The 15,687-nt window shown below is 40.7% G+C and overlaps 1 protein-coding gene across 2 annotated transcripts in view; it reads right to left on the bottom strand.

Annotated features, from left to right (window-relative positions):
* PLPPR5 (phospholipid phosphatase related 5) overlaps positions 1 to 15,355 on the bottom strand; it is a 56,864-nt gene extending 41,509 nt beyond the window's left edge. The window contains exon 1 of one of the 2 annotated variants that reach the window (XM_043490873.1): positions 15,104 to 15,355. In XM_043490873.1, the coding sequence (XP_043346808.1) occupies positions 15,104 to 15,307 (204 nt within the window). In that variant the 5' untranslated portion in view covers positions 15,308 to 15,355. The remainder of the gene's footprint in view (positions 1 to 15,103) is intronic. The other variant, XM_038415035.2, reaches the window with a different exon arrangement.
* Positions 15,356 to 15,687: the final 332 nt, after the last annotated feature.

Here is a 15,687-nt window from a genome sequence, read left to right as displayed (position 1 = left end):
TTTGGCTTTTCATGCCAGACAAATGCATCTGCAAAACCTATATTTATACTTCCTCTTGGCTCCGATTTGTCACTGTAAATTATTATTTGAGCCATGATTACAAAGAAGCTTAAATAAAACTAAATAAAAAAAAGTCACCATTTTGCAAAATGTCTTCTTTATCTTCTGCACTATGTAACTGCTTCCTCTGAAGCCACACATCTAGCACCACTCTAATTTTAAGTGCCTCTGTATAAAAAACTCTTTCCTTTCACACATATCTTAAGGCTACTGTCTAATTACCAACCCAATATATCTATTTTTTTTTTCCTGTGAAATCAACAATGAGTTCAATGGGAAGAGGATTGGCTCCTAATCCTTTTGCAATTAGGGTTGAGATAAACAGTTCAAATAAAATGTGGGGCTGAACCATGAACTCTAGAAACGAATGCTGTCCCAAAACCGAGCTGAAGTAATGCCAGCAAAGCATACTGATAAAGGGCTACATATAAATTTATGCGAAAGGACTCTAATGGTTCATATAAATCAAACCGAAGAGATCCAACAAAAATGTGAGGTTTGCACATGATCATTTGTAATTATCTTAAAGTATTTCCTTACAGTCCTCAAAATTCTAAGCAATTACTGCGTAAGGATAAAATATAACTAGAAATGAATTAAAGACACACTAACATCCCTAATGGAGAAATACTTGATGGAATGGAATTATTAGTCTAATCTCAACTGTACTATAAATTTATCTTCTGTACTTTCAGCATATGCTCAAAGATACTATATCTTGAGCACAAAAGCAGCAGTAAAATTATGAATAACCCAACACTGAAATACAGATTACATTATGTAAGCAGAAGACAGAAGAAAGAACCCTGAAGAGGGAAAGGGATTGCAATCTTTATTGGATGTTTGATACACATAGAAGGAGCCCAGGTAAAATCCTGGCCTCACAGAAGTCAAGAGCAGATCTCCCATTGACTTAAAGTGCACCAGGATTTTACCCCAGAAATCATCAATAGCCAAATCTGAGGCCCTGGGGATGCTATAAGTGTGTACCAATCAGCAGGGAGAGGACTAGAAAACAATAATCTAGCAGCCCCTTATCTAGGCAGCCCAAAAATATTAGGTTCAGTGGTAGTGATTAATAAGTATAAATACAACAGTGTAAGACCATCCTTTTGCAGTCCTTTTTTCCGTCCACACTTGAAGACCTATAATTTTACTGTGTCCAATTATTTCTCCTTGAGAATGTTGTTATAATAAATGAGTATATGGAAGTGATGTTTATTAGAGATAAAAATTTAATGAAGGCTCAGAAATGGGAGCAAAGAGTTATTTTTAACATGAGCATTAGAGATTTTAATGGTTACTTTAACTATGTAAGGGTAGTTAGCTAATCCATATAATAAGTCTTTTCATAGTACGGTACATACCAGTAGCATAAACACATTTGGTATTTACTTTAATTTAGGAGTATATGATAAAATAGCATGGCTCAACATCATTTTTTCCATAGGACAAAGAAACCTAAATGGTGTATCTACACTAGGCTTCCTCCCCCCACCCCCACCAACAAAAAAATCCACACTATTGCTACCACTGCTTTAGCTGTACTAAAATACAGATGGTAGATTAGATAGGGCTCCAGATGGCTACTGGTATTGTAAGCAACATGTTATCTGACCCAGTTTAGGATGTCTACATAATACAATGATTAAAATGCTAGAGGTCCCAAGTACCTTCATTATGCAACTGGGTGGAGCAGAACCAGTAGTAGCAACAGTGGGCAATTTTAGCAAACATTTCTAGCATAGAAGGGGCCTTCCAAAAAGAAAATCATCCACTTTACTGCCAAGACAGTGGAGTATAAAACAGCTTTTTCTAGGTATGTGAACTTACAGTAAAAATATTGTAAAGGCTATATACTAAGGTGAGCTAAGTCTTGTTACTTTTCTTCAGTGTTTATGTATATCTCTATCTACTTCATAAAACAGTGCAAGTGGTATTTATCTTTCAAAGAAAATACATTCTGTATATAGCTGTAAAATAACAGTAACTAGATGTGGTTGGGTATATCAAATGTCTTGAGAAAAAACTCAACAGTTGTATAGAGACAAGTATTTTAATGAAGACCTGCCTATATCTGTATTAGAATACTAGGGCTTGAAAAGTTGAGAAATGGATGGGCTTCAATGCAGACGTTATTGTGGCTTGTTATTCCTCTCTGTGAAGATAACAAACAGATAGCAATTACATATTTTAACTAAATATGTGTGTGTACACAGCATTTGGCCCAATCTCATATTTTGGACAGCCAGAGCTCTCATTGGAAAGAGGAGTTCCAGGTGTGCTGGGAATGCAGAGTTGTGCCGCTGGGTGTAGATACACGTTCAGTGATATTATGATTTTTTTCAGGTGTTTAGGCTTCAGGAGGTTTACCATATGCCTGCCACTTTGAATGATATCAGCCACAGAAGATTTATTTCTTTGTTGGCATTCTAGCCTTATCACTCTTTTCCATCTGGGTGACTATATGGCTCTTTCATTGTCCTTGGCTTTCACTAATTCCAGAAGGCAGATTTCATCAGGCCCAAAACCTGTTTCTCAAGCTTTTTGCTATATTTCCTGATGTGCATTCTGAATCTTCTCCTCCTCCTAAGCCATCTTGTGCATCACATTCTAATATTACGAACTCATGTCTTACATGCAAGAGAGGAGACAACTGCCCTCGCCCCCCTTGAAGAATTACAAACACATGTAGCTAGAATTATAAACATATTTAGCAAATTGTGACCTAACTATGCTGCTGCACAGGGAATTGAGGAACAGGGGGTGTGGAAGGGAAAGCCACCGCAGGCCCACTTCTTTCCTTCTGCGTATGTGAGCGAGATGTAGCAGGGCAGGAAAGTGAACAGAGTCTTGGCTCCCCGCTTCCTTCCCACACAATGGTCTAATCAACAAGGCTGAGCTAATGCATCAGAGGAAGTAACCTGTGCCAAATTGTGCAGAGTACTTCCCCCATCCCAGGGAACCAGCAATCAAATTGTGACTCTCAATCTGGTTCCTGAGTAGCTCCTAGAAGCTACAACAAGGATAGCTAGCTACTAGCTGCCCCTCATATGGAGCTCAAGGAAAAGCCACAATTTCTTTTTTTTTCCTAGATTAGGGCTCAAACTCTGATGGACAAACAAAACCACATTAAACCTTTTAGGTTTGTGAAAACCTTTGTGAAAAATTATTCCAATTACAAAACTGTCCAGATTCCTGCCTGCTCCATCTCTTCTGACTTCAGTGAAGCTACAACAAGGATAAATGAGACAAATGTTTCCATGATATAGCCATACAAGTATACTGTTTTCTGTCAGGAAAAATGAAACTTAACCTACATATTTATATTCAAAAATGTTGTTTTGAAAATTAGTTAGAATATATACTCATTTTTCCTACTAAGGCTTATCCTTTGAATTTTGCAAGCCAGCAATTATTGGACCAACTTCTGTTGGTGAGAGACAAGTTTTTGAGTTTACACAGAACTCTTCTTCAGGTCTTTGAGCTCTGTATATGCTTGAAAGCTTGTCTCTCTCACCAACAGAAGTTGATCCAATAAAAGATACTGCCTCACCCACCTTGTCTCTCTAATAGCCTGGGACCAACACAGCTACAACACTGCATACGATCAATAGCATTTTATTCCATTCTATTTAATTGTAATAGTTTCACTTTCACATAAATACATTGTTATTTTTCTCAGCACCCAGAAGATGATTTGAGAAGTTGGTTTCACCAGAGATAACACTGTCTTATTTAGAATGTGCAAGACTTCAATATCATCTAAACCAGGGATCGTCAACCTTTGCCACGTGGCCCGTCAGGGAAATCCACTGGTGGGCCTGGATGGTTTGTTTACCTGCAGTGTCCTCTGGTGGCATGGGCCAAGGGATGTGCTGGCCGCCACTTCCCACAGCCCCCATTGACCTGGAATGGTAAACTGCGGCCAGTGGGAGCTGCGATCGGCCAAACCTGAGGACGCTGAGGGTAAACAAACTGTCCCAGCCTGCCAGCGGATTTCCCTGATGGGCAGCATGCCAAAGACTGCTGATCCCTGATGTAAACGATTGCACTAAAGATAAAAAAAATGATGTTAATTTTAATTATGTATACAAACAAAAGAAACAGCTCTCTAATTGCACATAATTAAGTAATAAGGACAGAGTAATAAGCAAATACTCAAGTGTGTTTTCCTGAACTAGGACCTTAATTGCTATAGCTGTGTAATAGAAATCCTTATTACAAACCAAGACAACTATATATGGAAACAAAGTTCCACTTACTGATTCCAACATCACTCTTGAATAAAAAGAGACAGGCTCCTAGTTGATTACAGAAAATGTTCAGAAAATTATTCAGAGTTTGAGTGACAATGAAATCATGAGTCAGATTCCTTTAGTGACTGCATGCCACCCACATGCCTACCACCACCAAAATGGTGTTTGAGAATGTTATGTAGAGAAGGAAAAATAATCAGCAAACCACTTTAATGGGCTGATATCAATTCTTGAAAGGTTGTGTATTATGATTTCTATCAAAGCTCCCAATTACCTTGTGAGAGAAGGTTTGCATTTATTCTCCCCATAAACAAAAAGAAAAGTTTACCTGAGTAAGGACCACAGGACTAGGCTCAATATGATCACAGTACAGGTATTGGAGGTTTATGTTGCATATGACCCTGAAATCATATGAAACAGCATGTACATGTGGGATCAGGACCTTTATTTTTAAATGTAATCAACTTATCAGACAAGTAGACTAAATGAAACTGAAATAACCAAATCTCAGATATTTTACATAGTGATTTTCAATTGTAGATCTCAAAGTACTTTTCAAAGGAAAACAAGTATCCCCATGTTACAGATGTGGAAATTGAGCCACAGAAAGATGAAATGACTTTCTTAAAGATACACAGCAGGTTAGTGATAGCCAAGAATAGAACTCTGATCTCCTGACTCCTACTCTGATGCCTTACCCACTAGACCATGCCACATCTACATAACTGAATAGTAAAGGCTGGGTTACAAAAAAATGTTCACAGATATTATTCATTTTAAAAATAGGACATCACACAGAACTATTGGGTTTTGGAGAAGTGACCTATTGGCCTCAGCTAGGCTTTTATATGCATCCCCAAAATATATTATTCATTATTTGTATTAGTATTGTTTATGGTGGAAGCATATGTGAAAACTGATGGTGTTCACTGAGAATGTACCCTGTGAGATTAGTGTGTAAATTCAAAAATTTCAAACATATCACACTTTTCAATGCAGAACAAGAAGAGTAAAAGCTACTTATAATTCGATTTTGGCTGTCATTTATTTCACATCATACGGCCATATAAATCCTCAATCCTGTATTATGTACAATGCATAAAACAATTACTTAGCATGGTAGGTAGTTTTCACTTTCCATTTTAGATTAAAAACAATGTGCCATGTGATTTGGGAATTTATACACCGGATTAGTTGAACTAACAATATTCTCCCTTAACCATAAGTGCATATTTAAGGACAAACAGGCATTCAGCTGTTGAAAACAGACTCCTGACCCATCCCATAGAATGAAACACATGGCTCAGAGTTGGTTGGCATTCCTAAGCACTGCATGTAGTGAACAAAGTGGGCATTATGAATTCCATTTTTGGTATACATAAGTATCTTTTGTGGTGTTATGGTGGTTTGGATTCCCAGAAAATGCCAACAAGAGGAGAAAACAACCACTGCTGAATGAGTCCCATCGAAGAAAGGTTAAGGTCCTGATTTACATCCTGGATTTACAGGTTACAACTTCATTTACCCCTGGGTAAAACAAAGAGGCCAGTGAGAGCAGAATGAGATTCTAAAACAGTGTATTTGCCCTGACATCTGTGACAACAATCCAAAAAATATAACCCTGTCTGGTCAATAAATTAGTACTGAATAACTTAAGTTTCATCCCACCAGACCTGAAGATATCTTGAGAGTGATAAACTAAAAAAAATAAAAGTTTGCGATGCAACTACTCTTTCACACAGAAACTGATGCAGTATAGATTTCCTCTTTGCTTTACTATCAGGCACCAACAAGAAAAATGGAGACTTTCTAGAACTCCTTTTTCTCACAGGTAAAAACTGACAGCATGTTATACATACAATTTATGAAAATCAGTTTCTTGTGAAGCATGAGAATGAAGGAAAAAATCTCACACAAAAAAGCTGAGATGGCTGGTTCAAATGGAATCCTGAAAGCACTTTGGGGAAAACCTCTGTGTGAAAATGGAAACATGTTTTGCCCTTATAGAAGACTATAAGGGTAGAAGTACTGTAGAGACATAAGGGCTTGGAGCTGAATAACTAGTCTGGATGAGACAATTATTAATAGAAAAGACAATTTCAGCAAATGAAATGTAACAGTCATTCACTGATTTGTTTAAATACTAAATTCAGCATATGGAACTTAAATTCATATCCCATGGTTGCATTTTGGATTTAAACAGGATATAAAGATGCAGGGGCCCTTCGGGAATGATTTGATTAGCTGGTGAGAAAAAAAAAGAGCTTTATTGGCTAGCTTTTCATGTCAAGTGTTAATAGCTGTCAAAAGTACCATCAAAGGAGTCACTTGTAAATCAGCTTTAGCTAATCAAAGATGTTTCAGAACTACTAGATAGGAACTCTCAGGAAGGAAGATTTTGTTCATTATACACGTGAAAAAAACATTTCCATTTGATGTGAAAGTGTAGAAGCAGGGTTTATTTAGGAGCTGGTATCCAACTATAATGTGAGGTTATATGACTATTTATTTGTGGAATAGCACACAGAGGTGTTCAGATATTACAGTGATGGGTGCCAAGTATAAAATCCATCCCAAGAGAACATTCGGACTGATCCAAGCTTTCTTGGATGGTACCCTTAAATGACTGACTGTCTGGAGGAGTCTCAGTAATTAATATCTTGCCACACAAGATACCAGGACATCAGAAATTAGAGATTTATTGCCCTGCTAGAAGGAGCTGTGGGTGTGTATGCCTTCCTGCCCCAATTATCCAATTTCCTTGATTTCTTGTCAGGAGGGATCAAATGAAAGGAGTCTCGCTAGTCTCCTTAGGACTGTACAGGAATCACTAAGTGTATGTCTACTCAGCAACTAGACACCTGTGCCAGCTGACTCGGGCTTGCGGGGATGTTTCTTTGCTATGTAGACTTCCGGGCTTGGGCTAACACCCAAGTTCTGGGACCCTCCCACCTCACAGGGTCCTAGAGCTTTAGCTCCAGTGAAAGCTCAGAAGACTACACAACAATGAATGAGCCCTGCAGCCCAACTCAGCAGGTACAGACCAGCAGTGGGTTTCTAGTTGCTGCGTAGATATACCCTTAGACATCTACTTTGGAATCACCATAAAGCAGGTGTGCAGAATATTTCACCAGTGTTTATAAAAAGATCTATGGAGGAGGACATAGCTATAGTTATATAGGTCACGTGGCCAAGTGTAATCCTGGAAAGGGTCCAAGGAAGCAGCTCTAACTGAACCATGTAGCACTTACATAGCAGAAAGAGCTCAAAGGAGGCAATAACATGAATATGAATACGAATTCTAACAGAAAGTCCCTGGTATCTGCACCAAGGGAGAACATCAAATGTGACTTCTGTATTTTTCAAGGAATGAAAAAGATCAGCCTGTCTCAGTTCTGACCAACTTATTGAATATTAAGGTGGCTATCAGGATAAGCTTTGGGAAAAGCTATGAGTTCAGTGTACCTGTGCCATGAAACCCAATGCTGTGGCCACACTTAAATGTTAAGGGCTTTAAGGCCATGCTCAAAAGGCATTAAAGTATCTTAAAAGATCTGTCATCAAGCATTCATTTTCTTTTGCTTTGATCTTTCCCATGTTGCCAAAGCACCCAGAGAAACAAAACCAAATCCACTTGGTACCATGGATGAGCATGGAATGAATGACCATGCCAAAGTGGATGGAGGACTCAGTATGAAGGTGCTCTGCTTTCTGATTGGGTTGAGAAGTGAGTAATTAATGGAGAAATTTTTTCCTGTGCATCGCACGGTGAATTCACTGAGGGACATCTCCAGGAAATATTTTGTGGCAGAACTTTAATCCTTTAAGAAGCACTAAGAAGAATAAAACCAAAAGAAAACAAGTTCTGACACCATCCCCCACCCCACCCCCCGCCCAAATGTAACAATCCAGCAACTCTTCTTTTTAAAATGCACTACACTAAATTACACAGTGACTAGTGAACTAAAAACTACACTTTAACAAGAATATTTTGAACACTCTTAAGCGGGTGACACAAGAAATCAATCATAGGTATAAGAAGGAGAATGTATGAGACCTGCAGCAGTTTTGAAAGAGGCATCAACAGGATGAAAACAATTTTGATAGGATGCATATGGCTCCTGTATCTCCCCTCCCCCCCCCGCCCACAGAAACACAGTAGTTGTGGCTTTGCACAGAAAATAGGAACTAAGGTGCACATATTCACAGGCCTACAACTTTCAACCAGTCTTAACTAAATGTAGTATTCCCAGGTCTGATCAACTCAGACAGTGGCAACCTGTAGGGGCAAATGTGCTGAGGAAAGAGCAGAGATCTATGAAAGCAGTGGTGATTCTTAGGAGAGTCCCTCTTTCTCCTTGTTCTCAATGTGGTCTCAGTTCAGGTCTTTGTAAACCATAAGTGTGTATTAACTTACCCACATGGGCAAGCGTACATATGTAATTTGACACAGAAAGAAAAGTGAAGTTTTACAGTGTTTTTTCCAGATCATAAGAATGCAAGAATGGCCATACTGGGTCAGACCAATGGTCTATATAAGCTGGATATTCTGTCTTCTGACTGTGGCCCGCGCCAGATGCTTCAGACAAAATGAACAGAACAGGTAATCATCAACTGATCCAATCCCCATCATCCACTCCAAGCTTCTGGCAGTCAGAGGCTAGTGACATCAAGAGCATGGAGTTGCATCCCCGACCATCTTGACTAACAGCCATTGACGGACCTATCCTCCATGGACTGATCTAGTTCTTTTTTGAACCCTGTTATAGTTTGACTTCACAACATCTCCTGGCAAGGAATTCCACAGTTGACTGTGCATTATGTGTACTTGTTTTTCTTTGTTTTAAATCTGCTGCCTATTAATGTCATTGGGTGACCTTCAGGTTCTTGTATTATTTGAAGGAGTAAATAACACTTTTTTATTTACTTTCTCCACCTCATTCATGATTTTATAGACCTCTATCATATCCCCTCCTCTGTCATCTCTTTTCCAATCTGAACAGTGCCAGGCTTTTTAATCTCTCTTCGTATGGAAGCTGTTCTAGACCCTCAATCACTTTTGTTGCCCTTCTCTGTACCATTTCCAATTCTAATATATCTTTTTTTTTTATATGGGATGACCAGAGCTGCATGCAGTACTCAAAAGCGTGAAATATCATGGATTTATATAGGGCATTCATAGGGCAATTATGTAGGGCAATATAGGATATTTTCTCTCTTATCTTATATTGTCTTATAGCAGGGGTGGCCAACCTGAGCCTGAAAAGGAGCCAGAATTTACCAATGTAAATTGCCAAAGAGCCACAGTAATAGTCAGCAGCCTCCCATCAGTTTCCCCTGCCCCACTCCCAGCACTTCTCACCTACTGGCAGCCCTGCCCATCAGCACCTCTCCCTCCCTCCGCCTATTTTGTGGCATGCAGGAGGCTCTGGGAGGAAGGGGGAGGAGCAAGGACACAGCAAGCTGAGGGAAGGGAGTAGGAAGGGATGGAGTGGGGGCAGGGCCTGTGGCAGAGCCAGGGTTGAGCAGTGAGCACCCCCGGCACATTGGTGCCTATACAAGGAACCGCATGTGGCTCCGGAGCCACAGGTTGGCCACCCCTGGTCTTATAGGTTCCGAACGTTCTATTAGCTTTTTTGATTGCAGCTGTATATTAAGGGGATATTTTCAGAAAACTATCCACAATGACTCCAAGATCTCTTTTTTGAGTGGTAACAGCTAATTTAGAGTGCATCATTTTGTATGTATACTTGGAATTATGTTTTTCAATATGCATTACATACGATGCAGAAGTCCTTGCTCCAAAAGAGCAGTGAGAAGGGAGTTTCTGCATCTAGGTTAGCCCAAACAGTATATGACTTTGACATCGGTTACTTCTTTAGGTTGCAACAATGAAAAGTTCATGCAGGCTACCGAAAAAAACAACACAGTGTCTCTAAATGAAACATTTTTTCAATGATATTAAGAGGATTATGCTAAAATACAAATGACTAATTGATTTACAGGGAAAATTTGAATATGCTAGGAATCTGCCTAAACAAATAGAACTGTGAATGTTTTATGCTTATTACTTGGATATAAAAGCAAACAACATTAGCATGAGGTAATTCTTAGTGTTTACACAATGTATTAATGAAAATGTGTCATCTCCTCCTGGTTTATATAAAGCAGTCAGTATACATTATAGTTCCTATCATCCATTGTTTTACACTGATTATTTGCTTAAATAATTTTGTCAAGTTCAATCATATGCAACAGTATGTGGATCCACTAAAATCACTCTTTTGTTCAGTTAATCATTTTGACCTTTGCAAAAGACTACTAAGGTCTACCAGAAAGAAATGGAGCAGATCAGATCATTTTGTAGTTTTGTAACATGAGCAACTAGCTGAGAATTCTACAAATCATTTCCACTGGAAGCTAAAAGATTAGACTGACGTATATTTCTCAAACTACATCTGTCATAACAAATCTAAAAAAGCAACCAGCCTGCTGAGTAAAATCTGGCACTTTGGGAAAAGGTTTAAATAGCACCGAACAGAAAACTTATAATTTCTATGCTTCTTTTTTCATATTTTTAAATAGAATGAAAAAAGACCATATTTCTTTTCACCTTTACATTTGACTTCAATTTATAAAAAAAGGTTTTTATACTTTCTCAGGATACAAGTGTCATTCTGGACATTTTTTTCTTCAATCAGCAAAAATAAGGAGTCTCAGCTAAAGCTGCTACTTCATCTTCAACTCACATTAAAAGTCAGGAGGAAAAGCCAAGCCTAAGGATTCTACTGACAATCTATTGAATCTTCAGATCCATTTATCTTGACATCACATCACCAGAGCCATTTAAATTCTTCTACTGAGATCTCATAATTTCAACTTCTTCCACATTTTGCACTGCACTGTATTCTTATTGTGTTCTAAAAAGATATGGCTTAATATCTCCCAGTGTAAACAGTATGCCTGTGTGCAGCTATGTCTTCTTATATATGTCATGATTTTATATCTAAAGGGAAAACTAAAAGTGGGAAACATTTACAAATAATATTGCAATGTACATTAAATAGCATGGAGCCTGAGCTGAAAATGATACCTCACACACTTTGCTTTCTTATAGTATGTCCTAATAAAATGAAATTCATATCTCGCGGCAAGATGATCACATAAAACAGGTATAACATTGGAGTCTGAATTTTCCCTAACCCACAAGCAGGCTGTTAGACTTTACCCCAGGCCTTCCACAGCTGCTGCTCCATTCAATGGGAAGCCATAGCAGCTGCAGCCCCTCCCTCTGCATAGGGATTTCTAGTCACTAGATGTGTATAAGCATGGATGATGAGTTGCTTATTATTGAATTGAATAGGTCTTTCGTGGAACTTCTCATTAGCAGCAACATGTTCTGTATAATATTAAAATATTATGTAAATCACAGTATATACTATGATAGTTTGTGTTGCAACTCATCCAATTCAAAAAACATACATACACGTTACATGCTCCTCCATGAACTGACTCTCCCCACTTACGCAGTCTCCAGGAATTAGGGACGAGAAAAGTCACTGGGAAGCCCACTCATTCCCCCACTTAGCACAGTTGCCCCCCAAGTTTGATACACAGAGGCCTTCACTCACACCTATTAAGAGAAGCTCCACCAGCGTAAGACATTATGGCCTAAGGCCACTCCCTCAAAAAAGCAGCTGTCCTGCCCAACATGTCTGGGTCACAGTGACTCCTTCTCAACACTCCTTAAAGTGTGCTTCCCCCATTTCAGTCAGAAATGTTCTTCCATAAAAAGAAAGAACAACATTCTCCACAGAAATACCTTAAAGTTCTCCACCTCATCTGGTACCAAAGCGGGTCAGAGAGCTTTTCCTGATGTCCTCCCATTCTTGGTCATCTTAAGTGGAAAATAATGTGAATTTAAGGATGAAAAAATGTGCTGATCAGAGCTGTTTGGAAAATGGGAGAGAAAACATTGCAAGAATTTGTGACCCCCCCCCCCCCCGTTTTCATCAAAATATTGTTTTTGTCAAAAGTTTCCAACCAGCTCTAGTATTTAGCATTAATAAGAGTATTGTTTGGATTTTGTTTCTTGTTTATAACTTTGCAGGTGGAGGGAGGGAGATTTTTTTTCCCCTACACACTTCAAAACATGATATTTATTAAACAGTTTTTCCATATCAACATTTTAAAAGGTTAATCTCTCTATTTGTGGAAATATAACTTCCTGTTCAGCCTACATTTTCAGCTATGCATGCAGAGATTTAGCCATGTGTTGTGTTTTAGATCTTTCCTGCATTTCATTTTTAAAGACAGGCTAGTTCTATTGCACACCAGTATGTGGAAGAACTACAAAGGCAGAAAGGAGTACTTAGTACAGTAGCAAAGACCCAAATTCATTTCTAGGAAAATTCAATCAGTGGAGTTCTACCATGATTTACTCTGGTCAACAGCTTATAAATAGTTTTGGATTTGGAAAGAGCAAACAGCTTTACTTCTTCCACAGAAAAGAAACAAGCCAAATCAACAAAGTAAAATAAAAGCCCATCCATATTATGCATGATGGGGCTGGAAGTGTGCACTAAAATACATCCCCTGAAAATTCATTGAGTTCAACAGGATTATCCAGGGTGAATCATAGTAGAATTTAGCCTGTGGCCTGCCCAATATATTTTCTTTATTAATTTTATTTAGTGTTTGTTACAAATGCCAGCTTGACATCCCCAAAGGCTGAAGTCTTCTGTTTATCCAAGGGAGAGGTACAGGATAGGCAACTGCAGTGCAAACTTCCATGCCCTGACCTGCCAATGTGTCTCAAACCCTTTTCTAGAGGGGCCGCTGCTAGTAGGAGAGAGCAGTGGTGTAGTGGTAAACAAAGAAATGGGCAAACTAACCTAAATTAAACTCCATATTCCCCAAACGAGAAGTGGGTAAACTCAATTTATCTGTGTTTAACTTCCACAACACTACCAATTCAATCAGTAGCTTATTGTGTTGAGACTGTCATTGACAAGGGTGCCAACGAATACCAATTGAGATGGCGTTTGTGATGTAGATATACAAACCATTAGAAAATGGATGGAAACCACCCATTTATTTTACCTAGAACACCAAATGGCTGTCAGACATTAATAATTTTTGGTCATTACCATCTTGGCTATAGCAAATAATACTACAACCCTAGGAGACATCAAATTGTTGCAAAAGTTAAAGTTTAAAACAAAAACACAACAAAACAGACATTTGGGCATAGAAAACAGCAAAAGAATAGTCCAGACATACAAAACGTTTTTTCCTACAACCTAAAAAATGACAGAATTGGTTGTTTTAGTAACACTTGTTAAAATCAAAATGAATTCTGGACTAAAAACCTACACAACACATACTACTAGAGGGTGCAATTTCAACCCTAGAAATCAAGGACCGAATCCATCATAATTACACCCAATGACTTCAATATGAGGGCAGAATTTGGCCCTAAGGTTTTGTGTTGTAGGATCTGACACAATCAGAAACATCATGATGATATAGGGGCATGATGAAATTAGATTTGAGAGATTACTGACAGAACCTGGTTGATGAGAAAGCAATTGTGTTTTAAAGATAACTTGCTGAAGGGGAATACATGTGTAAAATAAATAATTTCAAACTGGAGAGCTCTTTTTCTTGTCTGTCAAGCTCCTTCTGGTCTTTAGTGTTGTGGAAACAACAGCAGCGCGTGCCCGCGTGCCCCCCCCCCACATCCCAAATGATTAAATACTCCCCTGGCTGATCCTCTGACTCTTTCCTCCACAGTATGATCAGGGATTATTATATGATGCCAATGTCCCTGTCATCTCACATTACAACTTGTACATTCATCAACTTAAAGGCAGATGCTTTATTATGGTTCCATGTGCATGTTTCTAAACAAAGAAAACCACTGAAATTAACCTTACATAAACCTTATTTACAGAAGCTCACACCAAGGTAACAAGTGCACAGGTTTATTTCCCACCTACCCAGTGCACTAAAGGGAGCACTGTCTAGTCCAGTTTGCATATCAACTTACTTTCAGAAAATAAATGCACAGAAATATAGCTTTTAACGACTGGTAGCTGAAATATTGGCCTGTGGACGTTAGCAGCATAGGCTCCCCGAATATAGCCTACTGATCGGTGACTAACCCATATGCTTTGAAAAATATAAATAAATAAATAACTAAATAAAGCAGCAAGCAAGCACATAGACTTTTTTCTATAAAGGAATCGATTTGTGGTTTCAAACGGGAAGGGGCAGGTTCAGACATCCGCGATAAAAATGAACTTCGGAGGAGTCCCCTGCAGACATTAGGAAATGGCCCCGGGCGTTGGGCGGGGGAGGTTGGGGGGCTTCGTTGACCCTGGTTTCCATTGCCACTGATGGGGCAACTTGCAGCCCAAAACACACTGGTAGCTGGGAAAGCAACAGGCTCCTTCCTAGAAGGGACTGAAGGGGAAAGGACGCCCCCCCCCCATTTGTCCCCCTAGAAATCGGCTCTCCTGCTCTCAGCCACGGCAAATGGTGGCTGCAGGATTCATCCTAACCAGGGAAATACCCCGTTATTCTGACCCTCCGCCAAGCCCTCGCCCTGCACCAGAGCCCGCAGCCGCCTCTCAGCAGGGTCCCCGGGCTCGGAGGGTGCCTTGCCAGCCAGGTCACTCACTCGCGGCCGCTGGCTGGGCAGCGCAGCCCCGGGGCCCGAGCGCCGCCTGACGGGAGAAGGGGAGGGAGGGGAGGGGAGGGGAGAAGCGGCTCCTGCTTACCACCAGCACCGGGACCCCTGCGGCCAGCGCGTAGAGGAGCGCCGGGGGCACGGCGCTGCTCTCCTCCGGGCCCGGGTAGGGCTTGCGGTAGGCGCCCTCGTAGCAGAAGAAGCCCTGCAGGTTGACCGTGAAGGTGTCCGTGTACTCGAAGTAATAAGCCAGCATCACGGTCCCTGCCATGATCACCATCTGGAAGTAAAGCATGCTGGTGAGCGCAGAGGGCACGGCAGGCGCTCCGGCTCCGGCGGCCGCGGCAGCCGTCCCCTCCCCGGCTGCATCCACCGGGGGAGGAGGCGGCTAGTCCCAGCCAGCGGCGGCGGCGCCCGGGCGCAGGCTGGAGCACATGGGCAGCGCAGAAGGCTGCTTAGTCGCGGGCAGCGGCTCGGCCCATGGGCTAACGCTGGGCAGCGGCACCAGCACGGCCCGGGCACAAGCCCGTGCCCATGGGCTGCTCCTCTGAGGCGGCGGCGCCCGGGCACAGGCTGGTGCACGGGGGGCACAGGCGGCGGCTAGACCCAGGCAGCAGCGCCAGCTCGGTCCGGGCACGTGCCGGGGGGAGGCGGGCTCCCCTCCCGGGAGCGGGG

This window comes from Dermochelys coriacea, chromosome 8 (genome assembly GCF_009764565.3).
Source record: "Dermochelys coriacea isolate rDerCor1 chromosome 8, rDerCor1.pri.v4, whole genome shotgun sequence".
NCBI lineage: Eukaryota > Metazoa > Chordata > Testudines > Dermochelyidae > Dermochelys > Dermochelys coriacea.
This window is presented reverse-complemented; position numbering and strand designations above follow the sequence as displayed.